This window comes from Cyprinus carpio, chromosome B23, assembly GCF_018340385.1.
Source record: "Cyprinus carpio isolate SPL01 chromosome B23, ASM1834038v1, whole genome shotgun sequence".
Lineage (NCBI taxonomy): Eukaryota > Metazoa > Chordata > Actinopteri > Cypriniformes > Cyprinidae > Cyprinus > Cyprinus carpio.
Genome location: NC_056619.1, coordinates 8,705,531 through 8,722,014, shown reverse-complemented (window position 1 = coordinate 8,722,014; position 16,484 = coordinate 8,705,531). Strand labels below are relative to the sequence as shown.

The 16,484-nt window shown below is 33.3% G+C and overlaps 1 protein-coding gene across 1 annotated transcript; it reads left to right on the top strand.

Annotated features, from left to right (window-relative positions):
• Window positions 1–6,032: 6,032 nt before the first annotated feature.
• On the top strand, window positions 6,033–12,779 carry LOC122141928 (endothelin-1-like). The gene is made up of 3 exons (XM_042750771.1): window positions 6,033–6,189; window positions 7,384–7,591; window positions 12,494–12,779. The coding sequence occupies exons 1-3, from the start codon at window positions 6,126–6,128 to the stop codon at window positions 12,771–12,773; spliced, it is 552 nt and encodes a 183-aa protein (XP_042606705.1). The 5' UTR covers window positions 6,033–6,125; the 3' UTR covers window positions 12,774–12,779.
• Window positions 12,780–16,484: the final 3,705 nt, after the last annotated feature.

The window sequence follows — 16,484 nt, the reverse complement described above, 5'->3', positions numbered from 1 at the left end:
TCACACCACTCCAGTCCATTAAACAAAGACTTCTGAAGCGAAAAGTTTCAAAATTTGAAAAAAAAAAACAAATGTAATTATTCTGCACGTGATTTAAAAATAATTTAAACTTAAAACTGTTTTTGTGTCAACTTGCATGCATCATCAACTGTTATGTTGTCATTAACTGCTGACAGCATAACATGAATATTATTCATCCCATTAATACTCATAAGACAAAAATATATATGAAATACAGACCTCAACACCTGGTACACAACAGGGGGAACAACCAGCAAGCTCAAAAAATAATTTTGAGGAACACATTCATCCATCACAAGACAACAAAGTGATATCAAAGTCGAAAACAATGTAAAGAAATCTGCAGGAACAAACTGCTGGTTCATTTGGCCAAAACAGAACTGGCCCCCCGACTGAGCCTGGTTTCTCCCAAGGTTTTTTTTTTCTCCATTCTGTCACCGATAGAGTTTTTGTTCCTTGCTGCTGTCACCTCTGGCTTGCTTAGTTGGGGACACTTCAATTCCAGCGATATCGTTGACTTGATTGCACAGATACTATTTAAAATGAACTGAACTGGATGATGACATCACTGAATTCAATGATTTGCATAACTGACACATTATTTTCCTAACTGAAAATGTGAGAACATCCAAATGTTTTCATGTCTACGTACATTTTCTAGTACATAAGTTTCTTGTGCACGTGCAAAATGTTTTTGTTTTTTATATATACAAATGTCACTTTAGGGGCTCCATAATATGGATTATAGCGCAGTCATTTAATAGATTTAATAGGCAGATAACCCCTCAGGTATGTGTTTTATTAATTCTGGACTTGGCAAGTTTTACATGAGCCAGTTTGGAAGTCTCAGGAATGTAGGATATGAAGGTCAGGGTCATCATGTAAGATCTGCAGTAGATAAATTTGATATATTCTGTATCTTCTCTGCATGTGTGCTGGTAGCCTGAGTAATCCCTGAGTATTTCAGTTTGAGAGTCATTCAGTTTAAATTCTATTTAAAGCTGTAATGATCAGACAGGAGTATTCAAATATCAAATCAGTGCATGGTGTGTTTAAGAGATAAAAATTATAATACTCTTTAAAATAGATTTTAAAAAACAACAACCACCCCACCACAAAAAAATAATTTCATAATGGATTATAAACCGTAAAATACTAAAAGCAAAATTAGAATGTCCAAAAGGCCCTGGTCTGTGAATCATCTGGGAATGAAGGCGTCCAAAATCAGTAATCAGGTCTCAATATTGTCTGCCTGTGCCTTGAATCTCACCATCCCGAGTGCTCTCCAGTGTCTTGGATTCAATTTCAAGTCTACATTAATGTATTTCTCTTTAATGAATTGAAGCAGGACTTGGTGCGCATCCCCCAGATGCCTGCTTTATTCAGGCTTAATATAACAAGAAAAGTGCTGCCATTTTTCCAAACACTCACCCTGAATGCTCACAGTATCTAAGGGGCTGTAGAACAATGCATTATGCAAACAAATAAGGGCATCTAGTTGTTAAAATTGCCACCAACAACTCAATGACTTTCAGACCTCTCACAGAAAAGGACCACATTAGAAGCACACAAAGCTTTTTCAACACAAAAATCCACTCCACAGAAACTTCTTTTGTAATGCCGCTATAAAAACTATAAAAAAGATTCTATTCACTGTACCTTCGGGTCACAGAGGCTTTTCATTTGGTCAGCTCTCTTGCACAGGTACTGTAGGTGGTTTGTTGTTTGATTTCATTCACATATTTTGATGGCTTCATCTCAGATCAGTCAGTTAGAATTCCTAGAGAACAATTCAGTAATGAAAGACAATATGGTTTTCGACAAAACTCCCTTTCCACACCTACTTTTTCACTTTCTAGGTGTTTTTTTTTTTTTTTTTTTTTTTGGTTCAGACAGAACACGGCCAACCTGTTACTTTTCAGATAGATAGATAGATAGATAGATACACTGTAGTGCTGTATGAGAAAGCCAAGAACATTTCACAAACATTTATACTTTCCCAATTACAAAATCTTGAGTTATACATGATTATGACAATCATGTAACAATAACACCAAAAAGAATAGAGAGCAATAATAGAGGATTCATATATAACAAAAACAATAAAATAGAGTTGGTGGTCATGGAAAAGTTTTTAATGTATTTTTGTTTTTTTTAAGTATTTTCCATCAGTTCGTTGGCCAAAAAGCTATCTCAGCGTGTAAAATTCTTATGAATATAAAATGATTTTTACATGTTTTTTTTTTTTTTTTTTTTTTTTTTTTTTTTTATGGTTCACATTACCTGCTGACATTGAAGCATTAAGCATTGCTATTGAACTTAATTAAGATCACTTTAATTCTTAGCGTTTTTAAAAAAATACATATTCTTCCAAAGTAGTTGTAAAAATAGCTCCTTTCAAAGCCCTGCAATAAATCAGCAAAGAGTTTTATGTCTAACATAGCTGAGTGATGATAAAACTGGACTATTAGGCCTTTCATATTTTCTGAATAGTGGCTGCATTTTAAACAATCTGGAGCTTAGGTCATTCTATTTGTTACATGAAAGAATGATGTTTATAGAGACTGTAGAGGATGATATACAATGAAGTTACTTGGCATTAATATTCTGTACCATCTGTGGAAACCTTAAATTTCATTTGGTCTAGAAAAAATTGTGAAAGCTAACTTAAAATATAGTCTGTTTAGGTCTTTTTTTAAGATGTCAGTTAGTGTCAAATTGTGCATTTCTACAGAATAGACTTTAGGGTGGTGCCAAATGTAATCGTTTGACTGTATGACAGGGATAGAACAACAATGTGTGTTGTTTAACAGCTGATGAAACTGCTTTCCAGAAAACTAGTTTTGAAAGTCATATTTTTGAATAATTATGTGATCTAGAACCTTTCTGCAGTGCATGCTATTGAAAATATATCCATATTATCCATATTACATCCCGATAACAACCTGAAATAAGATATATATTGCATTTTGTTAATTAAGAAGCAGTGCTGGATTTTCAGAATTCTGTGAGTTTCTTAAATTATTATTATTGAATAAAGACTCACATTCTTTCCTTTATAGGTTTGTTTGTTCTGAAATCATGGGAAATTTAGTTGAAAAATAGAAGAATTTGTGGAAATATTTTTGATGAAAATATCCAATATATTCATTGGAGATTAAGATTGTAGTTTTTCATGAGTGTCTCTCCAAAATAAATATATTTTATAATCTCCCTACACTTATGCTACAACTTCTGTACAATATTACATTTGTGAATGAGGTGTCAGGTTTTTGTGGAATTTAATATATAGAAAGGGCACTTTTACTAGCCTATATTCATTTCATGCCCTGCCATGGTAGAGTCAGGAAAGTTATTATACTAGAGACTTTTCACAGCTGGGTCTGGGCAATGCTTCAAATGTGTGTCGTTTTGCTTGGCTGTACAATCAAACTGTGTTTTCTTTGTGCATACACATGTTTGAATACTGATGTAACATATATGTTTTATTACTTTTTATCACTTAGTGGCTTTTGAGGTAGAGCTTCCTAAATACTCAAACCTCCAGGAAGAGCATGCATAAATGTCCCCAGGAGTTTGGCTCCAAAAATGTTTTTCATCATAATAACTCAGCGCTTATGAAAACGTTGTTTGTTGTTAGATAAGCACCTTTGGAAATTATATCCACAATGGATACAGCAATTTATCAAATGTCCAACATCAACTTTTAATGGGTACAACATGAAGTGGTTATATAATATAATATTTGACGTACATTTGATCTGAATTAATGCGTAGTCAGTCTATGGGTATTTTTGAATTACAATTGCTTTGCAATAATTGCACAATTACAGCAACTGATATGAAAAACTTTCCCACTGTCCACAAAAATGAGAGATGCTTGTGAGTGAATTGTTTCTGTTCTTTTTCCCCCAGGATAATTGGTGTAGAATTCCTCTTTCTCCACTGCAGTTAACCAGGGTGCTGGATGGGGAAACGTCCTGATGTTTGTGGGTTTGATTTAGGGTTAGGGACAGGCATGTCTCATGCCCAAATACAGCTTCTGCCAAGACCCTTATGAAATTCAGATAAGTCAATGTGTCATTTTGCATTAAAATAATAGCATGTCTATCTAATAGGCTATTTTATCAGTTGGGAATAGAACATTAGATACAACACAGAATGAAAAAAAAAACTATGTTGTATAACTCTGGGTATATTGTGAACCAAATATCACAGATGTGCTTTACATTTTAATGATGCGACCTAAATGACAAAAGTTTAGGTGATAAATAACGCCGCCAGACCCTGAAGAGATTTATAAAGGCTTTGAAATTCTCTGAGGGATACTGGCCATCAAACTTTACACTGAAGAGGAAATTGAGGTCACCAGGACACTGAGTTGGGAAGTCTAAATGTTTATTTGCTTTGAAGTGACTCCATATTACCTTATGGGTTAAACGAAAAAGGTTTTCACCCTTTAGCATCCTGCATAGAAGCTTCTGATTTGAAGTGTATGTAAGACCTTCAAATGCAATAAATGTAATATAAATAATAATATAAATGTAATAAAAGTATAATTGTGTATAAATAATTCTTGAAAATTTCCCCTAAAGAAAACACTTAAAGAATTAGGTTTGAACCATCTTAATAATTCACCCAAAAATGAAAATTTGCTCACCCTCAGGTCATCCGATTGGTAGTTGAGTTTGTCTCGGAACAGATTTGGACAAATTTAGCGTTATACATGCTCACCAATTAATCCTCTCTGCAGTAAATGGGTGCCGTCAGAATAAGAGTCAAAACAAATGATAAAAACATCCACTGGAGAAAGCAGTATTATGGATAGAGGACTCATATTTTAGCCGAAAGCAATGGTTTGAATAAAAAAAAAAAAAAAAAAAAAAAAAAAATCTCAATGATGGATTTCTTACAAACATCAGTTTACAAACAGCTTTTGCTTCACAAGATGTTAAATTATGGACTGGAGATGTGTGGATTACTGTATTTATTTATTTATTTTTTATTAGCTGTTTGGACTCTCATTCTGATGGCACCCATTCACTGCAGAGGATGCTAAATGCTAGTACTAAATTCATTCAGATCTGTTTCAAATGAAGAAACAAACACATCTACATCTTTGATGACCTGAGGGTAAGTAAATTTTCAGCTCGTTTTCATTTTGGGTGAACTATTCATTTAATATCATTTAATAATGGTGAATAACTACTACACTGAAACTGGTTTTATTCAAGTCAAAAATATTATTTGATGCCACTGAATCAGTTTATACCAACAAATGTATTGGTTTTCATAAAATCCAAACAATACAATAGGTTTTTATTCTTATGCCATCTAAATAATAAAAGCAACTAGATGCAGTGGCAAGTATTATTGTAAAGGAAAGTGAATTCTTGGAGGTCCACTTTTCTACCTTCTAAAACCTTATAAAATGCCTTATAGTGTCACATTATAACTAACATTGCCAGAAGGAAAAGGTCACTGTGCACACACAATCATTGCAATTTAAAAGTGAGGGTTGTTAAATGCCACAGTTGACTATTCTACAGTTTTATAAACTTGAGGTGTGCCTAAAACCATATGCTTGGATTTCAAAAGAGGCCAACCTTAATGTCTCCCAGCTATGAAGGTAAAATAATAAATAATGGACTAGGTAGGCTACATCAACAATTCCTCAACGTTCCAACAGAATTCCTGAAGTGGAACAAGACAATGGATTGTAAATAACGGTCTGTTTTAGAATCTATACACAAAAGATGGAACTATAAAGTGACGTGTCCAAACTCCTAAGTGCGTTACTTTTTTAATATCACGCTGACATGATCTGTCATGTTTCAGTCGCTCCTCTCAAACTACGCTCGTGCACGTGAGCGCGCGCTCACCAGTGGGTGGTGTCAGCACGCGCTATAAATATACATTTTGTCTGACCGTTAAAAAAAATCTCATTTTTCTTTAAACCAGAGCAAGAAGATGATGCTCAGAATTGGTTTGTGGACTGAAGTGGAATTGTTTTGGAAGACATTTTTAATTTAGAAATTTGGATACCGCGTCTGACAACTTCACATATAAACATTGGTCGCGCGCTCAATAAGGACTCTGATAAAATGGCAAAACTGTTTTCTGATGCTCTTTTGTTAATTGTGAGTTTGTTAAACATTTTCACCGTGGGTAAGTGCTCAAACTAGACTGAACCACACTTTTCTTGTGAGTTTTGTGAAGTGGGTTTATAGGAGCAATTAACTGTTTGTTATTTGTCCAGGTTTAAGTTATATTTAGCCTACGTATTTTATGGTCATTCCGTTTTTATAACTTTTATATTTTTTATAACTATGACCCATTAGCGAGTGTTACGTAGCTAATTGGTAGCCTAATGAAATCTCTGTAAAGAACATGGCCAGGTCAAAAGACAGAATAAATAATGGGTTTAATTTTTTATTTAATTTAAGGTTACTTTTTGCACTGTGACATTATTGCCATGAAAATTAAGCACATTTTCTTTAAATTTCTAATATTCCTCAATACTGTAATGCAATAATAATGGTAACACTTAAAATAAGGATAAAATCACAATCTTACCCCATGTTAATTTCGATATTTACTAATAAATTATTAAAAATGCAAAGCTGTATCTGTTATTATTATTTTTATTTAATGAACCAGATCTTAATTGAACTAAAATGATCAGTTGTATTTTAATTATACATTAGCAAAGATAAATAAATAGTGTAAAAAATGCATTGCTCATTGTTAATAACACTTATTGTATTGTTAATTAACGGAACCTTGATGATGATGATGATGATGATGATGATGACTATTATTATTATTATTATTATTATTATTAATAAAGTACAACCTTGGACAGTGACTGTCACCATGGAAATTATTTATTATAATAATTTTAAAATAATAAATAAGATAAAAGTGTTATTATTGTTATTGTTATTATTATTATTATTATTATTATTATTATTATTATTATACAAAAAGTGTTGTTGTTATTATTATAAAATATTATAATTAATAATAATAATAATAATAATAATAATAATAACAACAATATTTCTGTGCAGTGAAACAATAAAACTGTATTACATTATGTTGTCAGTTATGAGGATCTAATGAGAAACACCAGAGAGAATAATGGTACTTACACAAAAACAAAAGTCACAAAAATAATCATGGACCTAAAATAGGCTTCATTTACCTTACTTAATATATTATGGTTTAAGTTTTTTTTTTCTTTTTTTTTCTTTTTTACTTTTTTCCCTACATTTTTACTTTTCAATTCCAATGTAACTGAAGTGTACTTTGACATTAGCTATGCCCTTTTATAATAATGGATTATTGTTCAAATTGAAGGTGCATCATTATCCCGGACAGGAGACCTGCACTCATCTCTAGTCTTCTCTGATGATCCGAACAGTGTTTCGCATCAGCAGACAAAAGCAGAGCTCAATTCAGCATCACAGTCCCACACAAGAACCAAGCGCTGCACTTGCTACTCCTTCAAGGACAGGGAATGTGTTTATTACTGTCACCTGGGCATCATCTGGATCAACACCCCACAGTGAGTACATTCATTATTCCCAAGATCTCCTGCAACTGATGCTTGATTTGTCTACTGAAGAGACACTAAAAAGTGATGAGTATTTCACCAAATCTTATATATAAATGAATACTTTGATAATCAATTACTATTTTATTTTGGTCAATAGTTTGTTTTAAACAAATGCAAATTAAAATTAAAAGTAAAATGTATGCTAAAATGCCTAATAATAATAATAACAATAATAATCATTTTCACAATTTTTATATATTTACCACCCACAAACCAAGTGTTAACTGGTAAAAGGTAGAACTTTTTGCAGAAATGCACATTCTGAATGTGGTATTGTTGGTTTGGTTTCAAGAGGAGTGAACAAAATGAACCTTTGGGAAAGTATTGCATTCCATGCATGAGATCTGGGCAAGGATTATCAGTCATGCTGAAGAATCTATTTGGAATTTCTTGAGTTTCTTGTTCAGGCCTGTAGCTTGATGAATGTTCAAACCAGTGACCTTTAAATTCAGGACAGAAGCACTGAGAGGCACTTAAATGTAATTGAATATGGTTGCTCTGTCTATTTTTCTTTTTCATTCTATTAGACCAATATTGTTGTCCACTGAAGAGTCATAGAGTAGTTGTAGTTTAGCTTGGATTATTAAGGGGAATAAGTACAAAGCATGAATTAAGTACCACCTGTAAAATGATATATTTCATTATTAAGTTCCTAAAACATAAGTTTTGCTGAAAAAATATAATAGCCACATTTTTTAATATTAATATTTAGTACATTTAAGTAAATTACAGTAATTAGTAAATTACTTTAATGATATTAATACGGTTCATATTGATATTAATATATGTGATATTGATATATGTGTTTTTAGTGTCACTTTTGATCAATTTAATGCATCCTTGCTGAAAAAAAGTATTAATTTATTTAAATTTATTTCCAAAAAAAAAAAAAAAAAAATACTGAATCCCAACTGAATGTTAGTGTATAAGTTACAAAAGCTTTCTATTTCAGGTAAATGCTGTTCTTTTGAACTTTCTATTTATTATCCTGAAGAAAAACAAACTGAACACAACTGTTTTCAACACTGATAATAATAAGACGTTTCTCAAGCAGCAAATCAGCATATTATAATGATTCTGAAGGATCATGTGACACTGAAAACTGGAGTAATGATGCTGAAAATTCAGCTTTGATCACAGGAATAACTTTAAATATATTTCAATAGAAAACAGTTCTTTTAAATTATAATAGTTCACGGTATTACCGTTTTTGCTGTATTTTAAATCAAATCTTTTGTTCATCAGCCTTGATGAACAAAGAGACTTTAAAAAAAATTTTAATAAACCAAAACCTTTAAAATGCAGTATACTGCTTTTTGATGTATATATATACATCAATAACATTAAATAAAGTCATTGTTGAAATGTAATATATATATATATATATATATATATATATTTAGTGTCATTGACTTAATAGTGTCTGCTCTTTATATTGTACATAGAAGTCCAACTTAAGTTTCTGCAACACTTACCGTAAGTGTATTTTGACGTGACTGTGTTTCCATGGTGACGGTTACTGTCCATGGTGCTGATGCAATAGAAGCAGAGGATTCTCAAAAATTAGAGTTTTTTTTCACAGCCAACACAAACAGTATATGTACAATAAAAAATAAACCCGCTTTCAGTGCCATTTGGCTCGCTAGAGTAACTAAAAGGATTGAAGTGAGGTCATCTCCAACACACATTAGTACTCTCTATTCAGGTCCATTCCATAGCCAGCAAACGCATGACTAAAGGATATTTCTGAACATAGATATATTTCATTTAAATATATAGATACATTCAGTAGTACAATTATGACAACATGGAGCCATGAATGAGTTATTGCTATTAAGCCAAATACATGAGAGATCACCACAGGACTTTTAGTAGAGTGATTCAGATTGACGCTGAGCTATTTAAACTATGACTTACAATGTGTTGGGGCACATCACTCACCATTGATATTGACAGCCGACCCTTCAGGAATTCAGCTCGGACCCCTGGCTGCACACTGAAACCAAACGGTCAACATGAGAGCAAAAACTTGTGATGTGAGATGAGAGGCATGCGTTCAGAAAGAGAGCACTGAAGAGAGTGGCTGGAGATCAGAGAGAAGCTCATATAAATTGCATGGAAGATTTCCCAGATGAGACTGCAGAAAGATTTTTGGCTCTTGTTCCAACTCATCACTAGAGGCAGCCTCTTATGGTTTATCTCCAAGTGTCAATGCAATTTCGTCTTTGTTTTAAATATAACAGGTTTCTTTACTTTGAAGTTTCTTTTAGTGCTTGTACAATAATAAAAACATAGCATACTTTATAAAGTTTCTGGTGTTAAAGCGATTTTCCACCTGTATGACTTTCTTTCTTCTGAGGAACAAAAAATAAAATATTTTGAGAAATGTCTTACTGTTTTTTTTTGTTTGTTTGTTTTTTTTTGTTTTGTTCATACAGAAGAAAACAAACAACACCAACAACATTCAAAATAACATCTTCTTTTTTTTCAGCAGCAGAGAGAAAGTCATACAGGTTTGGAATGACATAAGAGTGAGCAAATGATGACAAAATTTACATTTTTGTGAGCTATTTAAAGTACACTAGCTTTCAAAAGTAAAGAAATAAATACTTTTATTCAGCAAGGATGCGTTAACTTGATCAAAAGTGACAGTAAAGTCATTTGGAATTTTATAAAATATTTATATTCCATATAAATATTGCTCTTTTGAACTTTATTCCAGAGAATCAGAAAATCCTGACAGTATTACAGCTTCTGCAGAAATATTAAGCAGCACAACTGTTTTCAACAAAATAAAAATAAATATTATTAAATATTATAATATGACATTTCTTGAGCAGCAAATCATCATATCAGAATGATTTCTGAAGGATCATGTGACACTGAAGACTGGAGCAATGATGCTGAATAAATTACATTTTAGAATATGTTAAAATAGAACACACTTATTTTAAATTGTAATAACATTTCACAATATTATTGTTTTTCTTTTGATCAAAGAAATGGTGAACATAAGAGACTTTTTCAAAAACATGAACAAATCTAACCACCCCAAACTTTTGAACAGTAGTGTTTGTTCTCCTGAAACTGGTTTGGTCAAAACACTATTTGTGTTTTTGCTATGTGTTTAAAACCCATTGAAATAGTTTTTGCAATTACTGTACGTCATAACAGATTGTTATATCTGACTGGACAGTGTTCATCTGTTTCTTCTGTCAGGGGATGAGTTCAGCCCAACATGTGCCTTATGTGGTGTGATTTAAATTTTAATAATCTGTTTGGCATGATTGTGAAAATCTGACTCATCTTTTATGGATTTGTTCTCTGTGATGCTGTTAAACACCATCAAAACTACATTTCACCATGATTTACCAGCCCACCTATTGTCTCAAAAGCAATTCCATGCCCTCTTCAGCTTCACTCCAACCAAATGAGACGGTTCTGAATATTTGTGCACAGGAGAAATATTATTCATAGGCAAACTCAAGTTGTCATGACAGCACATTTTTTTATTAAACACAAAATGTTCTTTTTAAGATAGTTTGTCTTGAAACCTGAAAGGAAACTACAGCACATTCCTTGTGCAACATACTAAACAGAAAGGCCACATACACATTGGAAAGTATTAGGAATGACAACCACATTTAATAAATCCCTTAATTTATTCCAGAGTCAGTCTTGGATTTGTCATGGTTGGCATGGTGATTTCCAAACAACGTTTTGAACTCTACTGACAGTGAAACATAGATGGCAACATGTTTAACAGATTTATTAGCTATATTTGACCAATTATTAATTATTATCCTTTTTATTTTCTCATTTCAGAACTAAATGGGCAAAGAAACATTTCAGTTTCATTTCTCTTTGGATGCAAAAGGTTCTTAAAGGAACAGTTCACCCACAAATGAGAAATCTGTCATTGTTTATTCAGCCTCATGTCATTCCAAACCTATATTTTGATTGATATTGGAAACACGAATTAAAATATTTTTGGTGAAACTGAAAATTCACTGAAAGTCAAGGTAACCAAAACTTTGAAGAACCAAAAAGTGTAAAGTTTTAAGGCATTGTAAAATTAAACTGTTTAATTTAAGTCTTACAATTATTTTCAAAACATTCTCACTCCCAACTTGTCACATATTGACGCTTGGTCAAGGACCCTTTGGAGTCACTTTTTGACGCACAAGGTACCCCTTTAGCGTCATTTTTCGACGTGCAGGGTCCTCCATTGCTTTAAATAAGAAACCCTTGGTGTCATTATGCCGACGCGAAAGGCACTGGGAATTTTATCATCATGATTAAATTATATATTGGGTAATAATATTGCCATTATTGCATATACTGTATGTTGGGGTGTGATTTTGCGATGTAAACAGTCGCAACAGTTTTATTTACATTACACTATTTACACATAGTGCCAGCCTTGGTTGTGAAACTTTTGCACTTACCACATTTGATGTGCTTTATGCATGTCTGTCTGTTTATATGTGAATAAAAGCCTAAATAAAACTGTTCAACATGTATTTAGCTACCGTTTCTCTTCACAAGACTTGGATGAAACTGCTGAAAATGGATATGGCTTTGTTCATATGGAATTGTTTTATGACGCCTTTATAACCTCTTTGGAACTTCTTAGTTTTAGTTACCTGGACTTTCAATAGAGAGACAGAAACCTCTCAGGTTTCATTATAAATAACTTGTGTTCCAGGTTTAACCAAAGTCTTATAGGTTTGGAATGACATGATAGTATGTAAATAATGACAGAATTTTCATTTTTGGGTGAACTATCCCTTTAAGGAATTCCTGATGTTTTTAAACTAAAACATAAGAGTCTGTGTGATCTGTCTGCAGGCGCACAGTTCCGTATGGCATGTCAAGTTACCGCAGCCCTCAGCGACTGAGACGCTCCAGTGGGACAGTAAGGATGGTACTTCATCGCTGCACATGTGCAGACCACAGTGATGCCCAGTGCTACAACTTCTGTGATGCAAGGTACACAAAACTAATTCATAAGCAAAATAATCTGTATTATTTATTGCATTTAACTGTATTATTTATTGCAATTAATTGTATTTATTTATTCATGGGAAAATATAATAGTAGTTTTTTTCTGTGTATTGATACATTCTGAAATTCTAAAAAAAAAAAAAAACTGTAGCTTGTTCTCAAAATCTATAACAACACGTGATAATATATTATATTTCTCTTTTTAAAAACAAAAAAAACACAAAATGCCCCATATAAAACACATATAGCGCTCACACCTGTAAAAAAACCACACAACACGTTGGGCCTCTGAGATCAGGACTGATGATCAGCATCAAACTGGGCACCTTTGGATTTTTACAGATTTGGAGCGAAACCTTCCCCACATTCCTCACCGTGTTATATTTCCTGGAACGACCTTGACTCATCTGGTCCACAGTAACAAGTGAATTCTTTAGAAAACTCTTTGCAGATTTCGGAAGCATATCTGGGACCCGCGTCCTTGCTTCAAGAGGTCATGTTCACTTGTTTCAGCTTGACTTTATGTCCAATACAAATATTCAGTGGACGTCCTTGAATTTGGGAGTCTTGCGGCATTGGAAATAGACCTGTAAAATAGACTCTGCATTATCTCCACTTTGTGGGCTGATTTTCAGAGAGCACACAGAGGGATTACTGGGTGAAGATGGAGATGAAGTCGGTCTTGAATTTTTACATGTACCGAGGCTCCTTTGCTTCGGCTGATAGCAGAAAATTAAACGTTGAACATTGTTATTGTGGATGAACTGTTAGGAACTCTAAGTCTCCTGAGAGAAAGATTGCCAGATTAACCGCCGCAATTTTCAACCTCCTGAAATTATCCTCTACATTTTTGCTCACTCCAGCAAAATGTATCCCCACTCAACAACAAGATATGACATTTTATATTCCTAAGATGGCTTTGAGTTCAAATGTTATTATTCATGCATAAAATAATGGATCCAGTGAGACCAATACTGAAAGCTGAATATTAAACTAAATGGTCTATTACTCTCCTCTTAATATATATATATATTAAACAATGACCTGAGAGTTTGACCTCCTGCAGAAGTTTGACCACCTTTGGATGCTTTATTTGCAATAATAATTTTTTTGTAGTCTGACTATTTATTTTTTCACTGGTATTATCTGTGTTTGTAAACACTTTCAGTTATTATATGGTCATTTTACAAAGTTATTAATGACAAGCTTGATTTATAGTAACTTTTAAACAGTTCTGTATCATCCAAGGCATATCCTAACCACTGTTTTAATTTCAAACTAACTGTAATTTGCTTTGGTTAGTTTTCTTTAAAAGTGCAATTCACCAAGATGGTAAGATGGGGTCATAATAAATGTTGGCTGCTTATGTAGCACAAATGAATTTTATTTTTATTTTTTTAATTTTTTTAATTAGTGATATAAGGCTAGAGAAAACAGGCTGTTGCCCGAAAAAGATAGGAAAGCTACAACAACCATAATGCACTAGGCACAATTAAACTATTTGTATACAAGGATACAAAAATTAGGATACACAATATGTAGTTTTCAAAAGTCGACACCCATAACGCATTTTAACGCAGACTAAAATATTACTTTAAATAAACTGTCACTTTTTTTAATCTGCCTTGTTACAAAACCTAATATTATTTTACTGTACATTAATTTTATAGTACATTGTATTTATAAACTGTATTACTGTGAGACATCCTCAAAATAATAGTGAATGTATCAGTGGTTCTCAACTGGTTTTCCCATAGTCATCAAGCCACGACCCACTTAATTTATAAAAATATATATATATTTCACAAAAATTAAAGGCATAGTTCATCCAAAAATGAAAATTCTGTCATTAATTACTCTCTCGCATGTTGTTCCAAACTTGTAAGACACAATTTAAGATATTTTTGATTAAATCTGAGAGCTCTCTGACCCTCCCATAGACAGCAAGGGAACTACCACAATCAAGGCACAGAAACGTACCAAGATGATCGACAAAGTAGTCCATGTGACATCAGTGGTTCAACTGTAATGTTACGAAGCTACGAGAATACTTTTTTTGTGCAAAGAAAACAAAAATACGACTTTATTCCACATTTTCGTCTCTACTGCATCACTTGAGGATGCGCATTGATGACAGTACCATATTGCAAGCGTGTGGTGGCTACGATTATAACTGAATACTGGCATGTAGATGTCTTCAGCCCACATTTGAACATGTGAAGTTTGGGGCAGATCGGACATTTAATGTTTAAGTTAGTGTAATACAAGAAATTTCCTGTTGCCAGCAGGTGGCGCTATGATTATAATTGGTCTTGAGACGTGTTCAGGCCTGGTGTGTGTGAAGTTTGGGGCAGATTGGGCATTATATGCATAAGTTACAACAACTTCCTGTTTGATGGAGTTAATAGCATGCTTTAACACTTAGCAAGTTTTGCTAGCATGTTTGAGCATCTTTCTAACATGTTTAGCACACAATGGCATATTATACTGTGTTGCTAATAGTGCATCACAGTGTTAAACATGTCACTTCCTATTGACAGTAGGTGGCGCTATAACTATAACTGAATCTTGGCATGTAGATGTGTTCGGGACAGGCAGATTGGAGTGACATCAACTTCCTGTTTCACTGCATTAATAGCATGCTTTAACACTTAGCTATGTGTTTCTAGCATGTTTTAGCATGTTTCTAGCATGTTGCAAGCCTATGTAACACTTGCTGATGCTTTTTAATATGTTGCTAGGAGTCCATGACAGTGTTAGCCATGCATGTGTTAGCACTATGACTATAACTGGATATGAGCATGGGTATGTGTGACTCTTATCAAACATGCAAAGTTTGGGGCAGATTGGACATTGCTTGCCTGAGTTACAGCAACTTCCTGTTTCATGGCGAAACATCAAATTTGTCAGGCTGCCAGGGACATGCACCTTGACGAAAACTCAGGATCATCGCAATTTTACGCCACAAAGATCTTATGATGTCCCTCACCAAATTTGAAGATGATCCGATTAAAACAACAGCACAAAAACCGTCAAAGTATGAGGCCTGGAAATGGCAAAAACTGCACAAAAATCGCACAGGAAATTCAAAATAACGTACTTCCTGTTGGGTTTTGGATTTTGTACCAAGATAATTTTTTGTAGGTAATGGTGTGTTACATGTGTGTACCGATCTTCGTATATGTATGTAAAACGGAGCTCGGGGCGCACGCCATTGAAATTTTACAGGTGGCGCTATCGAGCCATTTTGCCACACCCACTTCTGAAACCCATTTCAAATGTAAATTTAGCCAGTTCTGATGCGTGTGCAAAGTTTCATGAATTTTGGAGAATGTTTAGACCCTCAAAAATGCGATTCACTTTGGAGAAGAAGCCTGTATGTTTGGTTTATTTTCACATACCATCTGTTGAATTTAACAGGTTGTGTACAGTGTTTGATGATCATTCATACTATATATATATCATGTATTATATATGCTATTTTTTATTTAAATAAATATTTATTTTTATTTAATGCTGTTTCAGCACTGGGCTTGTTCAGATTTCTTTTGACAACTGGTAATTTCACCTGCAACTCTTTAGTGTTTTTCTTTTGCCAGTTTTTAATCATTTTTGTTCATAGCTTAACTATTAGTCTTTCTGATCTAAAACTTTCTCAGCATGTCCCCTTGCTTTTCTTGAAACTTGAGGTTTTGGTTTAGTTAGTAGAACTGTTTTGCGATATGCATAAAATTCTTAGCACAAACATCATATCAGAGCCACACAGTGTGTCAGTTATGGAAAGATGTTTTTACAACACCCTACAAAAACCAAAATGTTTCAACAGCTATAACTG